Source organism: Vespa velutina, chromosome 9 (genome assembly GCF_912470025.1).
Source record: "Vespa velutina chromosome 9, iVesVel2.1, whole genome shotgun sequence".
Lineage (NCBI taxonomy): Eukaryota > Metazoa > Arthropoda > Insecta > Hymenoptera > Vespidae > Vespa > Vespa velutina.
In genome coordinates this window covers 8,191,793-8,207,016 of record NC_062196.1, presented here as the reverse complement: position 1 = coordinate 8,207,016, position 15,224 = coordinate 8,191,793, and the positions used below count along the sequence as shown (strand labels likewise).

General features: G+C 34.5%; 2 protein-coding genes across 11 annotated transcripts in view; one reads left to right on the top strand and one right to left on the bottom strand.

Moving 5' to 3' along the window:
• Positions 1–11,284, top strand: part of LOC124951700 — a 33,198-nt gene extending 21,914 nt beyond the window's left edge. For 2 of the 6 annotated variants that reach the window (XR_007101674.1, XR_007101675.1), the window contains exons 2-11: positions 3,008–3,149; positions 3,241–3,462; positions 3,533–3,608; positions 3,685–3,857; positions 3,921–4,176; positions 4,272–4,502; positions 4,568–4,651; positions 4,712–4,809; positions 4,895–10,760; positions 11,000–11,284. Coding sequence is in view for 1 of the 6 variants with exons in the window: in XM_047500499.1 (XP_047356455.1) it covers positions 2,704–2,729; positions 3,008–3,149; positions 3,241–3,462; positions 3,533–3,608; positions 3,685–3,857; positions 3,921–4,176; positions 4,272–4,502; positions 4,568–4,651; positions 4,712–4,809; positions 4,895–4,999 (1,413 nt within the window). In the remaining 5 variants the exon portion in view is untranslated. Of the gene's footprint in view, positions 1–2,501; positions 2,730–3,007; positions 3,150–3,240; positions 3,463–3,532; positions 3,609–3,684; positions 3,858–3,920; positions 4,177–4,271; positions 4,503–4,567; positions 4,652–4,711; positions 4,810–4,894 lie in introns of those variants that run through there. The other 4 variants (XR_007101673.1, XR_007101672.1, XM_047500499.1 and 1 more) reach the window with 4 other exon arrangements.
• LOC124951704 (twisted gastrulation protein homolog 1-A-like) lies at positions 5,784–11,512 on the bottom strand. Of its 5 annotated transcripts, none has more exons than XM_047500508.1 (4): positions 10,497–11,512; positions 7,451–7,679; positions 7,026–7,232; positions 5,784–6,804 (listed from the first exon to the last, which is right to left on the bottom strand). In XM_047500508.1, the coding sequence occupies exons 2-4, from the start codon at positions 7,671–7,673 to the stop codon at positions 6,497–6,499; spliced, it is 738 nt and encodes a 245-aa protein (XP_047356464.1). In that variant the 5' UTR covers positions 7,674–7,679; positions 10,497–11,512; the 3' UTR covers positions 5,784–6,496. The 5 variants fall into 5 exon arrangements, with proteins under 5 accessions (XP_047356464.1, XP_047356463.1, XP_047356462.1 ...); XM_047500507.1 differs by having other exon boundaries at positions 10,547–11,511; XM_047500506.1 differs by lacking the exon at positions 10,497–11,512 and adding an exon at positions 9,180–9,747 and having other exon boundaries at positions 7,562–7,679.
• Positions 11,513–15,224: the final 3,712 nt, after the last annotated feature.

Here is a 15,224-nt window from a genome sequence, read left to right as displayed (position 1 = left end):
TTTTTCTTTGTTCTTTCTCTTTCTCTCTTTTTTTTTTTTTTTTTTTTTTTTTTTTTTTTTTTTTTTTTTTTTTTTTTTTTTTTTTTCTTTAAAAAATCTGTGATCTTTATCGAAGAAATAGAGAGAATGATTTTGAAAATGTACATCTCGTTTTTAATGTTAGATTTTTACGTTTATCTATTTATCGATATTCATAATTCGATTTCAGGATTTTTAATTTTATAAGATCTTTTTTTTTTAATATATTTCTCCTTGATCCTTAGCACCAAAAGGATTTGAAATTCCGATGTAATCTTTAAATGGCAAAGTTATTAAAGTCGCTCTTTCCTATGAAACGATATAACGAACGCGTGATTTCTCCTTTTGAATTTGAAAGAAAGATCCCTTGATATCTTCTTCATCGTAAAAGATATATCGCTCTTTCATCGCGTACGTACGTAATTATCTGTGCGAAGAAACTTGTCCGCTTTAGATAGATTAATGAGAGAGGATTCTTGGCACGCAAACCGTAGATCGCTTTCCTTCCGGGGAATCATGTCGTGTCGAATGAATTGTTTAAGGCTGTTCGTAAGCTCTGATTTTATAATGAATGGTTTTTTGTTTATACCGACAACATAATTTTTGATCGATCTTTTTTTATGAACAAAGTTTTAATTTAATGATGAAGATTTAAACGAGGTATCACTCAATTTAGGATTCGTTGCTGTTGTTAATTGCTATTCACTATCTTTGGTTCTATAATGGTTTATGCTATCAATAAGAACAATCGTGATTCTTGACCGATTTTTATGAACGAGATCTCATTTTAAAGACGAAAATACAATCTAGGACATACCTTTTTCGAAATTTTAAAAAAGCTTTATTTTCTTTGAAAAAAATCCTGTTAAAGAATGATATTTTTTTCGAGAATATGTTTATGCACGGATAAAAGGCTTTTTCAAAAATTTGAAAAAGATATGTATTGGACAAAATCTTCGTCTTCAAAATGAGATCTCGTTCATAAAAAATTTTTCAAGAAATATATCTGTTCTGGTTGTTGGTGTAAATGCAGTTCTCGACATTTTTCGCGTAGATAATGTTTTTGTACTGTGGTACCCCACGAAATTTTTGACAAAAGAAAAAAGCTCGTATCCTCGCTACTGATTTTCATATACACGCTTGAATGATGTAAGTTTTATGATAAAGTTTATCTTTAATTTTATCATAAAACTTACATCATTCAAGCGTAAAGTGGAGATTGCCTGTCTATTTGTGGCACATAAATAGTTAACGCTAAGATTTTCTGAACAATTCCAAACGCATAGAAATGCATTTCACAATGATCGAGATTTAATTTGATATTGAAACATAGAAGAATTAAATTACGTTATTTTTATTTATTAACCTTAATATATACATAATCATCAACAACGACACCATTTATCGTTAGATACGTATAAGGATTTAATAAAGAAACAAGAAATTTCTATTATCAATGATTTAGATTTTGTTTTGATTGTAAAATAATACTAATAGTAATAGATCTGAGTAAACGATATTTACTTTTCGTATAGTGTGTATCGTTTTTTTTTTTTATTATGCGTATTCAATCGAAATTCAATATCCGGCTAAATGGCCGCTTAAATATAAACTTTAGCTATATGTAAATGTTTAACGAGAAAGAAATAATTAAAAATTTTTTACAAGAATTAACAAACACATTTAATTTATCTTCGAAGTAAATTTATTTGTTGGAGAAATATAATTTGCATATTTTTTTAAATTTGTTTTTGTTCGGTATTTATAGTAAATAGAAAAATGTCTGTCATACAAATGTGAATTGTCACACGTTTATAGATTAATACAATAGGCGCATGATATTTTCCTAAGCGCAATACTTGTAGTTCATATTTCGTCCGTATCTAACGCTGATAGTCACAAACGTTTCGATCGAAAGATGGTGAACATTCTTAATAACTTTAGATATATTGATCGATAATACTTTCAATTATTATATATCATTATATATCATTATCATTAACAATCATGCGAGTGACATTTTTTAATATAAGATTTCTTTTTCTTTTGTCATAGAAATATCTATTTTAAAGAATCGTCATTTCCTTTTTTTCTCCATACGACGCCATCTTGATTTCGAATCGATGAATTTGAACGATTTACTTAATTTCTATCGATTTTATTCTTTTGTAATTTTCTTTTTCTTTTTTGTTTATTATTATTATTATTATTATTATTATTATTATTATTATTATTATTATTATTATTATTATTATCATCATCATCATCATCATCATCATCATCATCATCATCATCATCATTATTATTATTATAATACGTTAATTGTTATAGGATTGTTTAGAAAATACAGAGTAATTCTGAAGAAGCAGAATTTCTTTTTTTCTTCTTTTTTTTTTTTTTTCTTTTTTCTTCTAAAGTCATTGTTTCCGTTACGAACGTACAGCGCCATCTTCTCTCGTGGTATCGTCATTGCTTCGAATGCACGACGATGAGTGGTGTTGTATGCAGGAACTCTTCTGCTTGTGTAGACAAGTGTTTCTATAGTTGTGTTTGTTGCACTTTGTTATATTACTACTTGTAGGTATTCCAATAAAGAAACATTCGTGATGGTGCCGGTAGTTTGGTTCTTAGGTCAATACGGAAGATGCGGCTTACACGTTGTAATACTTTTATTATTCGTTGCTTATGTTATGTAAAACAACGAGAACAACGTAAGAATGAGATCTTTCGTATTAATATTAAATTCCATTGAATTCTTATGGGATTATTCCAATTAAATATTGAATGTTTCAATTTTATCATTCGTGCCTTTTTCTATTATTATCGAAGAACATAGAATTTTATTGGATTTTATATTGTATGTGTTTTAATTTTTTTTTTTTTTTCTTTTTATTTTTTTTTTCCTCACATATAACCTATCATTTTTATTTCTATTTTGAACAAACAAATAACAACGGAATAAATGTGTTTGATTTGGTTTGTTAAAAAGTTCCAAGAGACGGCAACAAGATATTAGAGAGATTGTGAATATGGCAGAGAGCGGAACAGAGTCAAAAACTATTGATAATCAAATGAACAAGAGTCAAATGGATGTCAGCGAATGTCTTGGCAATTGGCTCATTTATTTGCAGGTATATATATATATATATATATATATATATATATATTTAAGATATAGCTACAAATCTTTATCAGAATATTAAACTTTCTTTTTCTTTACAGACTCTCAATGGTCTTTGTACGGCTGGTACTAAATTGGCACAATCTCTTCAAGCACTTTTATCCGTACATGATACTGTTGCTCAGTATCGTTTGTCTGGACAATGCCTTGCTGGTTGGGAAGAATTATCAAGAGCTACAAATGTTGCCAGTAATACAGTTAAAAATCATGTGATCGCTGCCTTAAAGGATCATGAAGCCAGAAATAACGAAGGAGATAAACATGTTAGTAAAAGACATGTTACAATTTAATTATAAAAGTAAAATAACATCATTCATTGGACTCCTCTTTTAGGACATTCTCAGAGACAATTTGTTAACATTTATTAATTTGCAATATCAATTTTGTGTGGCCTGTTGCGAATGCCTTGGTAAGAGGATAACATTAATTTTATATCTTATCATGAATTCCTTATGTAAATACTATAATATTATATCTACATGTAGGTGGTATGGCCGAATGTTCTTGCTCACAGAGTGGTAGTGCTGATTGTGATATAGCTGCGCTTCAACAATGTTTCGAAAGATTATATAGATCACCAATTTCATCTTCCACGACGCAGCAACCGGTACAAAATTGTCACAGATCACCTTTACCATATCCGTTGTTTCCTCTGCAGGTAGATAATATTAACTTTATGAAATTTTTTATTATACATCAATAAATATATTCCTTAATTAAGGTCCAGAGGAGATGGTCTGAGACAGCCGCAGCAGATATGTCCGGAGAATCTTCAGAAAATACTATGAGAAGATGGTCTATGCCGTGGGATTGTCGTCATGTCACAGAATGGCCGCGACAGGAAGTTAGATCGAGACTTAAAGTACCCCATCAAGATCGTAGTAGATCTACTACACCCGATTCCGTTTGGAAAGCCTCTGCAATGGCTAGTCAGGATGGTCTTCGCGAAGCTATTCAACTTCTTTCTTGTAAACCAGGTAAATATGAACTTTAGCAAGGATTAGTATAATTGTACTCGACAAAGTAATTAATGAGATATATATATATATATTTTTTTTTTGGTTGACTATAGGTATAAGGCCATCGAATCAGTTATCGGTTTACACTACTCAGCACATTCCTGGTGTGACTTTAACTACATGTAATTATGAAACAAATTACGATTCAACGATTTGGCCTGAATCACGTAGAGTATGTTCACCAAGATGTTGGCCACACGATTCTCATTCGAGCGATCATTCCGATCAATCTGGACATCGTGACAGCGATCAAAGTGTTCACAGTGGAGATCATAGAGATTCAGGTAAAATTTATAATCCATTTAATTAGATAGTTCAAGCAATATGATCGTTTGTTTTCCCACCACAGAGCAGAGTGTTGCTAGTGGTAGTGGTTATGGGGATAGCAAAGATAGCATTCATTCTCATAGCGATCACAGAGATAATGAACTTGGTAAGTTTTTGCTAAATAAGGTAGATTAAAAGGTACAGGAAATATTTTTTACTTTTATAGGAACAACGGAGGCTTTACCATCGCGAAAAAGTAGTTCTTCGACCGACTCTTGTGTCTCTGCTTATAGTCGCTCTGGTTCTGAAAGTGCTGGCGGTGGGGTATGTGTTAAAACGATTGACAAATAATTATTCCTTCCTATCAAAAACTCAATTTTTATATTCTCGGTATATTTATAATTTTTAGGAATGTTCAAGGTCTCAATTATACTGTATGTGGAGCGGTAACGATGTACCTTTCATTAAATTACCAGAAAGCAGTGAAGTGCAGGACGAACATCCGCCGACCTAAAGTGTGTGTTATTTTCTACTAGCCCCCCCTCCCCCTCCACCCGGTTTCATGTAATTTGATATCGTGTCGACGAATTAGTGAATGTCAATTTCATTCAAAACACTTGGAACTTATAAAACAGAAATATCTGTAAAACTAAATGGTCAGACAATGTTTTTAATGTAGCAGAATCACATAGTGATTCGACGAATTCCATTGATGACATTTACATGTTTGATATTTAATGAGCGCAGTATGACAGCGGGTTTTAACTTTTAATGACTCATATAGATTGTGGGTCTATATAAAAAGAAAAGAAAAAAAAAAAGGAAAAGGAAAAAAGAGAAAATAAAAATAAAAATAAAGAAAAAGAAAAACAAACCAAAAGAAAAAAAAAAAAAAAAATCACATAACTATTGTTATCCGTTATTCTTTCATATTTATACTCCAAACGAAAGATTAACTAAGTTCCAAAAATAAATTTAATCGATTGGAACTTATCAAAGTATGAAAAGACTATGTGAAATTTGTTGTAATAATATAATTACGTTATTGTCGTGAGTCGATACATTTCAGTGCAATAATGAAACATATCATAGCTCATAATTTATTACAAATAACAGTGCGTATCGTACATTGTGTTAATTAGTAATGATTTTGTAATTAATGCGAAAGAAACGCATTATTGAGCGAAGATGTAATAAATTCGTAAATCAATAATTTAGTTTCGTATTCGGCAGTGTTACTCCGAAATGAGATACGAGAGGAGGTACAATAAAGAGAGAGAGAGAGAGAAAGAGATAAATAGATAGATAAATTAGCCGAATAGTATATTTGACGTATTTACAATTTTATTCGTATGGCACAGTATAATTGATAAAACATACGATTCGATAAGTCGGTAAATTAAATAGATATTCGCGAGAAAAGGAGGTCGTTTCAAACGAGTTAAGTGATTCTTTTTGATATGCCGCTGCAGTCATGTACAGAGACGAGTCGAACCTCTAAAATATTTCCTTATCGAACAGGCATTACTTCGTGTTGCCTATTCCACCGATCCAATTCGACTTTGGTCGAATTCGTTTTTCCAAAAGGAACTTTAAGTCCTGGACGATGCATTGACTTAAATATTCATTAAATATTTCTTAAAAATTTTTTTCCCTTCTAAAGAAACCGATAGTCCTTTTAAAATTCTTAAACGCTAAGAGGATCACACTAGAGGATAAATATTCTCTACCCGGTGTTCCTTATATAACAAGCCCTTTTTGTTATAATTGCACCGTTAAAAAAAAAAAAAAAAGAAAAGAAAAGAAAAGAAAAAAAAATTGAAGAAAAAAGAAACAACAACAACAACAACAACAAAGTTCCTCTCCGTTACGGATCAACTTGTAAATTTTGTCTATCGTTGATTAGAATCATCTCACATTGGGAAAACAATGATGGATTTTGTTGAAATTGCACTTTACGCGAATATTTCGCTTAGTTCGTACGACCTTTTTTCAATTTTCCCTTCGTCATCTAATCGATCTCATCCTCCGTTAATTCATCTTCGTCCTGACCGAAATCATCGTATTGATCCTTCAGGTCATCCTCCTCTTTATCCATTGGACAGTGAATACACCTGGATTCATTGATCCCGTAATTGATGCACGTGTCACCAATACACTCGCAGCAGCCATCGTGGAACCACCTATAGCTGGTTGCACCCATACTCTGACAGGAAGCTCGACACTTGTTCCAAGAGTTACACTGTGCCATGAACGCCACAGTACAGTTCACCGTCATCACGTTTGGCTTCAAAGGATGCATCTCTTCCTCCGCGGTTTCTGTATCAAGCACATATATTCCGATACATTATATTATCTTCAATTAAGTGTCGCATGTTTTTTCTGTGTCTTTTTTTTTTTTTTTTTTTTTTCTTTTTTTTCTGTTTCTTTTTTGTTTATTTTTCTACTTTTTCTTATTTTTCTTTTGTTCGATCTTTAAATTGAAAACTTTTACAGATATTAATTATTAAGGGAAAAAAGTTTTCTTATCGGACACTCACGCATGTGATATTTGATTTCTTTTTCTTGCTTCGGCGCGAACAAGGACATATCAAAATCCACCGGATAGGTAAAGGTGAGCCAACGTTCGTGCGGATCCGGTTCTGCTGTAAGAGCTTGGAAGAGACCAGGTACCGGTTCGCTGAAATCTTCCACGTGGGATTTTTTGCTTAACGGGTTGTCCGTGATGTTCGGCTTTGGGCAAAGATCTTTAAAAACATCGATAGAAGGAATATTCAATCTCTGCTGTTTATAATCATTTTATATTCTTTTATATATTCATTTTTAAATTGATTGAAATGATTTTTCTTTAGGGGTTGGCGACGATTCGGGAAGGGGAAGGGAGGAGCGACGACGGGGGGGTTTTTTCTTTTTTTTTTTGTTTCGTTTCTTTTCCTTTTCTTTTCTTTTCTTTTACAGAACTTACCGACGCAAGAGCAACACTCGTCGTAGAGGTAGCTGAGACATGAGAAACACTCTTTGCAGCAGGCACAGGTGACGAGGTCGCATTTACAACTTTGAGTGAGCATGCACTTACTAACGACGCTTGCACAGATCGCTTCGTTGCAGGCTTCCGAGTAATCCGTTCTAGTCGCCAGGAGAAGAATTCCGATGGTAAACGCGGTGATCAGCGCGCTCCGGCACGTCATCGTGTTCTGAACAAAATTCGTGAATGGAATTCATTATTTCCACGATGCGCTATAAACAAGTCGATGCCAAGGAAGAAAGAAAGAGATAGACAGAGAGAAAGAGAGAGAGAGAGAGAGAGAGAGAAAGAGCCAGGCAGTTCGCGTCTTTTTCAACGTTTCGGCCGACGACACACGTTGATTACGACGATAACGCTCGATTAAGATTATTAAGAATATTCATGAACGTGAGTCAGAACTTTGTGGTGAGAGAGAGAGAGAGAGAGAGAGATAAGAGAGAGATTGTACGTGTGAGAGCGAAAAGAACGAAAATTTCAGTCCAACGCGAATACTGGACTACGCGTTAAACCGAAGTCCGATTGCGTCGTACTTTTCAACTGTCATAGGAAAATCACTTGTGCGCGTGCGATTATAATTAAAATTATACTGCGATATGTTTATATTATCTCAACGTATATTAGAACGAACGATAATGATTTTAAATTTAATATTTCATATAATTCTTTTAATACTTTTCTTTTTTCTTCTTTTTAATTTTCGCAGAATAAAATTACTCGCGTGTTACGAGTTGAATTGCGTCATAATTAAAACTATATTGATATGTTTACACTTTCTCGTCGTATAGGAGATCGAATGATCTTTATAGTAATGAATTTCAAAACTCATCGGTTGATATTTATATTTTTTTCATTGGACGTGAGAACGAATGAAAAAATTGTTTTAAATTTAATATTTCATTTATTTCTTTCAATATTTTTTCTTGTTTTTGCAATTTCTTTTTTCTTTTTTTCTTTCTTTCTTTCTTTCCTTCTTGTAACCATCACAAAATCACTTTTTTGTAAACATCACACGCGCCTGCGTTCATAGTTTTCCAATTATATTGATATAATTAAAATTTTTTCAATTTATATGAGAATGAATGAAAATTGTTTAAATTCTACGCATGTTTCGTATTTAATTCAATACTTTTAAACTGTCTTGAATATCGATTGTGTGTGATCGTAAGTTAAAAACTTATCTCTTAAATCTACATTTTCTTGTGTTATATGAGAAACAAATGTATGAATCGTTGAGATATCGCGCTTTGTATTGACACATTATTATTAAGAACATTCACGATTATTATTGATTTTTCAAATAACGAGGAGTAATCGAGAATGAAACATTTAGAAAATATGAGGTCGCAGAAATGATCGCTGATGAATCGCGCCGTGAATCAGTAAATCGCATGTTAAATCGCACACACGTTATAATCCAATGCAATACAATTACGTTGAATACAGTTGTATCTTTCTAAGGTGCCAATTAAATGTCTATTTATATCGAGTATAACCACATTTTATGATATATATATATATATAAATATATATATATAAAACAATAAGGTGAATCACTAACTCGAAAACATATATGCGCGTGACAGGAATAAACAAGCGTATTGACGACGGAATAAATTTATATTAAAATTCATTTCGATTGAGAACAAATTGTCATATTTTACATACATACTTCCGAGAATAAAATGAAAACTCCGTAGACTGTATAAGAGTTTTCGTTTAGACACGTAGTCTCGAAGACATTAACGGGACGACTAACAGGACCGGCGTTTAGTTCAGCTTTTTCAAACCTGGATCCCCACTTTAATTTTAAAAAGGTTCCAACGTAAACCGAGAGACGGTGTCGCACCATTGAATGGAGTGGAGTAGTACAACTTTTACGATGATGACGACGACAATGACAACAACAATCACGACTTTCAACCAATTATCGAATATTCTTCTTTTATTTTAGCATGTCTAATGCATTGATCAATGTGCTACCCCATTAATCTTTACCCTTTCTCTCTCTTTAGCAACCCTTAGAGATATATAAGCGATTGTGTACTAAGAAAGAGTAATTATACTTGATTTTGAAGTGGCAGAATAATATTTATTGCTGGATTAATGATTAGAATTAGATGTTTCTCTTTCCTTTTTTTTTTTTTTTATGAACGATTTAATTTGTATCCTTCGTGATTATACTTTTCTTATAAACATATGCTAATTTCAAATCGTTGATCATTGTAATGAAGAAGAGTTTAAATCAATGACGTTTTATCGTATATTCTTACAGGTAAAATAGTAATTAGATTGTTTACGTTGAAGACGCGCCGATGCGTATCCGATGGCTCTATAGAAATTCCATTTCGATCGAAGTATAGACGTTGTCCGTCATCGTCATGGACAGACGCGTGCTTGTTAGAGCCTCGCCTTGTTCTGGCCCGAGGCGATGGAATAACTTCAATAACAAACGGCAATCGACTCCATGGATGAAAGGCAACAGTAATGTTTATGTGTGTGTGTGTGTGTGTGTGTGTGTGTATGCGTGTGCATGTGTGTGTATGTATATACCTAGCGTGGTCGCATAAAATGCGAATAGGCGAAGGACCGCAGTCTGTGTTTCTCTTTTTAATCCTTAATAAGTCGTTTATATCAAATGATCTACGAACAATATCAACGATGTTTGATTTCTAAGAATCGATGCGATGATTTTTTCATATCAACCAGTTGGATCCAATTCATAGAAACAATTATTTTTCTAACAGTTTCATCTTCGGAATCTTATTACGGACAGATTAGAAAAGAAAAAAAAACAAAAAAAAAAAAAAAGAAAGAAAAGAAGCAAAAGAAGAAGAAAAAGAAGTGAAAGTTCATTGTCAAAGTTTCTGAATATTGAAAAAAAAATCTTTCTGGATCGATCGGATCTCTCGATCTGGATGCGATTGGATCTCTCTCTCTCTCTCTCTCTCTCTCTCTCAAGCGCGCGCGCGCGCATTTAATTACTTACCTCTGATCTCGTAGAGAGACGGTGCGCATTTGGATTATATCGATATTTACCTTCCACATCTATCGGCGTATTTCCAGCGAACAGGAGCCCGCTCGTACCAGTTACCTACGCGTGAGAAACTATTTTAAGAGCGCGCAACCGGTTCGCGTTGCGACTGGTACAAGACATTTCCTTCGTGAGCCGCGGCGTCTTGACTGTTGAAACTCATGTCTAAGAAGAACTCGAAGAAGAAGTGGTTCCTCAATGGAGGACACTGGGGACCAGGTAAATCCTTTGGAATATTTCTTATCGGTTAAACCATTGGAATTGATAGTATCGTTAGACCGAACGATATTGATCGTTTATAAAAGTAAATTCGGAGTTTCGTTTTTCTTTTCCTTTTTTTTTTTTCCTTTTTTTTTCCCCCTTTTTTTTCTCTGTTTTTTCTTTTCCCTTCTTTTCGATTCCTCTCTTATTCGATAATTTTCTTATTTTTCTTCTTCTTTCGGTATGTTTTTCTTAAGTGAACTAACTCTCACCCATCGAGTAACACCGTTACGACACTTTGCTCGATACGCTGTGCTTTGCGACACTGCCTGTTTGCTCATTGAAAAAATACAACTGGTGAACGGAGATTACGAAGGAGAAGAAAAGGAGAAAAGAAAGAAAAAGAAAAGGAAATGGAATAAGAAGAAGGAAGAGAGAAAATCAGAGTTTCATTATTGTCGATTGAATCCTAAGGTTGATGTCCTGGGGTTAAAGAGAGACAGAGAGAGAGAGAGAGAGAGAGAGAGAGAGAGAGAGAGAGACAGACAGAAAAAGAAAGAGAGGGAAAGAGAAAGAGAAAGAGAAAGAGAAAGAGAAAGAGAGAGAGAGAGAGAGAGAAATAGAATAAAAGAGATAGAAAGAGAGGAGTTTGCGAGGGGGCAAACTTTTTGAAAAATCACTTGAAAACGGTGCACGGCGGCGATTCGTAGCGGGTGTGACGAATCGAAGAACGGCTCTCATTGGACTGAATTAAGGAAGAGCGTGGACCGAGAGGACCGCCGCCGTAGCGGAAGGCGATGGCAAGAGGAGGAGAAGAAGAAGGAGGAGGAGGTGAAGGTGGAGGAGGAGAAAAAGGAGGTGGTGGATGATGGTGGTGGTAGCGATGAGAGTCGTCGACAGGAATGGAGAGGAGAGAAAAACGAAAGAAAGAAGAGAGAGAGAGAGAGAGAGAGAGTTGGGTAGTCCGGACTACTGACTGCACGAGACTGGTTTTTGATTTTTTCACGACTTTTTGTTTTACCTGCTCTCCTGTTGCCTTTACCAACCACCATCTTTCTCTCTCTCTCTCTCTCTCTCTCTCTCTCTCTGTATCTCTCTTTCTCTCTATCTGTCTCCTACTCTTCCTTCGCGTCCCACCTTTGAGAAACGGTGTAACGGAGTCTCGAGGGACTCCTTGAAGATCGGCAAAGTCGGTCGAAATATTTTGCGAAAAAAAGAAAAATATTTGAACGTCTACTTTTTTCTTCTCTTTTTTTCTTCTTTTATTTATTTATTTCTTTTTTTTTTTTTTTCTTCTAATCGCTCCTTCTGTACGTAATTAATTAATTAATTAATTGTAAAGTATTCAATTATGAATACTTTTGCTCGAACGAGTTAGAACTTGTTTACGTAGGTTCATCTATGAGAAAAAAAATTTATATTTATCTTTAATAAATGTCGTTGTCAGTAGAAGCCAAGAAGGCGCGGTGTTAAATATCATTTAAATTCCATCGCGCTTCGTTCTACCTGTGAATCGTTAATGAAGTAAACAGAGTTAGGTTTGAATCATCATTATCATCATCATCATTATCATCGTCATTATTTACAATAAGATGCCACCTTGCATTCTTGAGTTTGCCGAGCCTTTGACAAATGCAATTATGATAATTCATTTGTTTAAAAATACAATTACTTATATAATTTTAATTCGAAAAGTAAACATTGATGAAAGTGATTGTAATAATGTAAAAAGAATGTAATCGTTTATGATTATAAACGATAAATGATTGTTATACTTTTCGTGAGATTCGCTTTGGGGCCGTGAAGGGGGAAGGGAAATGTATGGTTCAACAGCGTCCATTTCGTCGTTGACAATCGCGTGTATTAAAGAAAAAGAAGAAGAGGGGGTTGCGATTATCGGCCACTGCGATCGTGCTCGAGTACGAGCTCGTATATAATATACATACGTACATTATATATATATATATATATATATATATATATATATATATATATACATGACAGTGAGAAACTGAAATAATGATTGGCGGGTAGGGGTAGACTTTTAAAAAATTTTTTCGAAGCGTCCATTATGTCCCTCTTTGCAAAAAGTATTAACGGGTTATAATATACAATAACATGATTTTTCCTTACGATTAGAGTATTATATCTTTATTACGTTATTATCGTTGAGAACAAAAAAGAAAATTAAATAAACGAAAGAAAAGAAAAAGAAGAAATATTTGAGTTTAAAAATCGTACCTTCGTGAATTGATGACGACGGAATGATTCCGAGTAATACCACCGGGGAATGTATAAAATTAGAGAATATTAGGGGGATAACGTGTGGCAGTTAGAAAGGGAAATTGAAGAAAATGAAAGGAACATGATCCCCCCACCATTCGTCATTATAGTTTCTCACTGTACATACGTATGGCTGTCTGAAGAATGGATGGATATACGGAGATACGAGGTTGTACGTCGTCCATCGTGCAACCTCTCATTTCCCTCCTACTGCAATCAACGGCATTTAAGCCTGGGTTCCGAGCGTTTAAGCATTTAGTCGGCTTCCGCCATATCTCTACACGTATTCCGAGCATTTTTTTATGGATACATGGCTAACACCGACCCCTCCCGTCTATCCCCCTTGTCACCCCTGCCCCTTGTCTGACAGATACTTCCTGGAATACTGACATAAGGATCGCAAAGAGAGAGAGAGAGAGAGAGAGAGAGAGAGAGAGAGAGAGAGAGAGAGAGAGAGAGAGAGACTCGTCTCGCCTCATCTCGTCTCATCTCATCTCTCTCTCTCTCTGGAGATAGGCCAAGCAGATTATCGATGGGTCATCTTAAATCGATACGCAGAAACGATGATCGATGTCCGCGATGGCTTTATGGAACTTCACTGGTACGTTATTAAACGAATCGTTCATTTACTTTTGATAATAAGATGAATTGCGATTGAATTATTTTTCTGTTAAATCGAGTTAAAAATTATAAACGAAATATATTGAAATTGGGGAAGAAAATAATATCAGTACATTGTCGTATAATATCGTTTAATTAATAATGTTAACATATATAATTTTTAAATTGGTTTTGATCGATTGATTCGAACGGACGAATTGATTTTCAACGAGCGTACGAAAACAGACAGGCTTCTCGTAAGTGAGGGTAAATTCATTCTTCGGAGAGGAACTTGAATGTTCTCGTTCCTTCGCTATAGGTGGTCCTCCGTTTTCAAGTAGATACATGCCTGTATGGCATCAGCCGTGAAACTTGGATCACCCTGAAGAATGAAGAAGAACCATCGGCACAACCATCACTACTACCACTACATCAGAACACCACTACCACTAGCATCATCACCACCATTACCATCACCATCAGCATCACCATCGTCTTTCGTGGTGGATCCTCGTGATGGGCACAACATCGGCTTTAGTAAAGATTCGAAAGGAATGGGACACGATCGAAGAGAGGACCGCACACGTATAGAACACCGCGTGTGCGTGACTTTGCGGCTTTCGGCTTTCCAAGATCGTTTTCTTTTTTTTTTTTTTTTTTTTTTTTTTTTTTTTTTTTTTTTTACGGGAGGACGAACCGAACTCGAAAAGACAAAAGGCCCTGAGGAAAGATGTAAAGTGGGAGAAGATTGTTAGAGAGAGGGAGAGATAGAGAGAGAGAGAATGTCAGGTATACGAAGGTCGTTAGCTCGAAGAAAAATTAGCCGTTTGTCGGAGAGAAGTTCTGGGCCTAAAGATGGGTCAATCAGATACGAAAACACTTGTCGGTTCAAGCATTGTCCGAAGGTAACAGGTCTACAAAAGATTGTAGACACAGGTATACCGTCCTAATGACTGACCTGAGGAATTCAAACCTTTACGAGTCCTTGAATTTTTTTTTCTATCCTCTCCTAATCTCTCTTTTTCTTTCTCTTTCTCTTCCATTCTCTCATATCAGGATATTTCCTTCCTCTGGTAAATCGTCTTAAATTTATCTTCAACTTCCTCGCTCGTGTCATTTTAGTCAAAACTGAGTAAGGATAATTTGCCAACTGTAGCGGACCGATGATAAAATCTTTGTTTTAATTTTACAACAAATGCACTTACCGTGGGGTTCATCGTAAACCTTCGCAAATGTCTTGTCATAGGGATACTTCGTCATTTTCTTGAAAAAAAAAAAAAAAAAAAAAAAAAAAAAAAAAAAAAAAAAAAAAAAATATTCTCCTTTTGTACAGGAAATAAGTATTACTTTTCAAAGTTTTATCGTTAATCAGTTTTTTATGATTCATCAAAAGTATCTCTATCGTCGGTCAGAAGTGAAAAGTCGTGTTAGCGGACAAATGGTAGCGTTTTCTCGTGGGTATAATCGTAAAACTTAACGCTTTCCCTTCTTCCAATTTTTCGAGGGTGAAAAACACGCTTCTTGTTTGCCGTAAGAATCGAGATAAGCCTATGAGTCATAAAACGAGAAGAATGTGAAAAAGGTAAATGAGTTTATGGC

Excerpts from the sequence above, each read along its gene's own strand:
- LOC124951704 (XM_047500505.1), bottom strand. The coding sequence starts at position 9,359 with ATGGTGCGACACCGTCTCTCGGTTTACGTTGGAACCTTTTTAAAATTA. Across the intron at positions 7,680-9,179 it reads TTTTCATTTTATTCTCGGAA|AACACGATGACGTGCCGGAG; the intron begins GTATGTATGTAA and ends AATTTTGTTCAG. Across the intron at positions 7,233-7,450 it reads CGAGTGTTGCTCTTGCGTCG|ATCTTTGCCCAAAGCCGAAC; the intron begins GTAAGTTCTGTA and ends ATGTTTTTAAAG.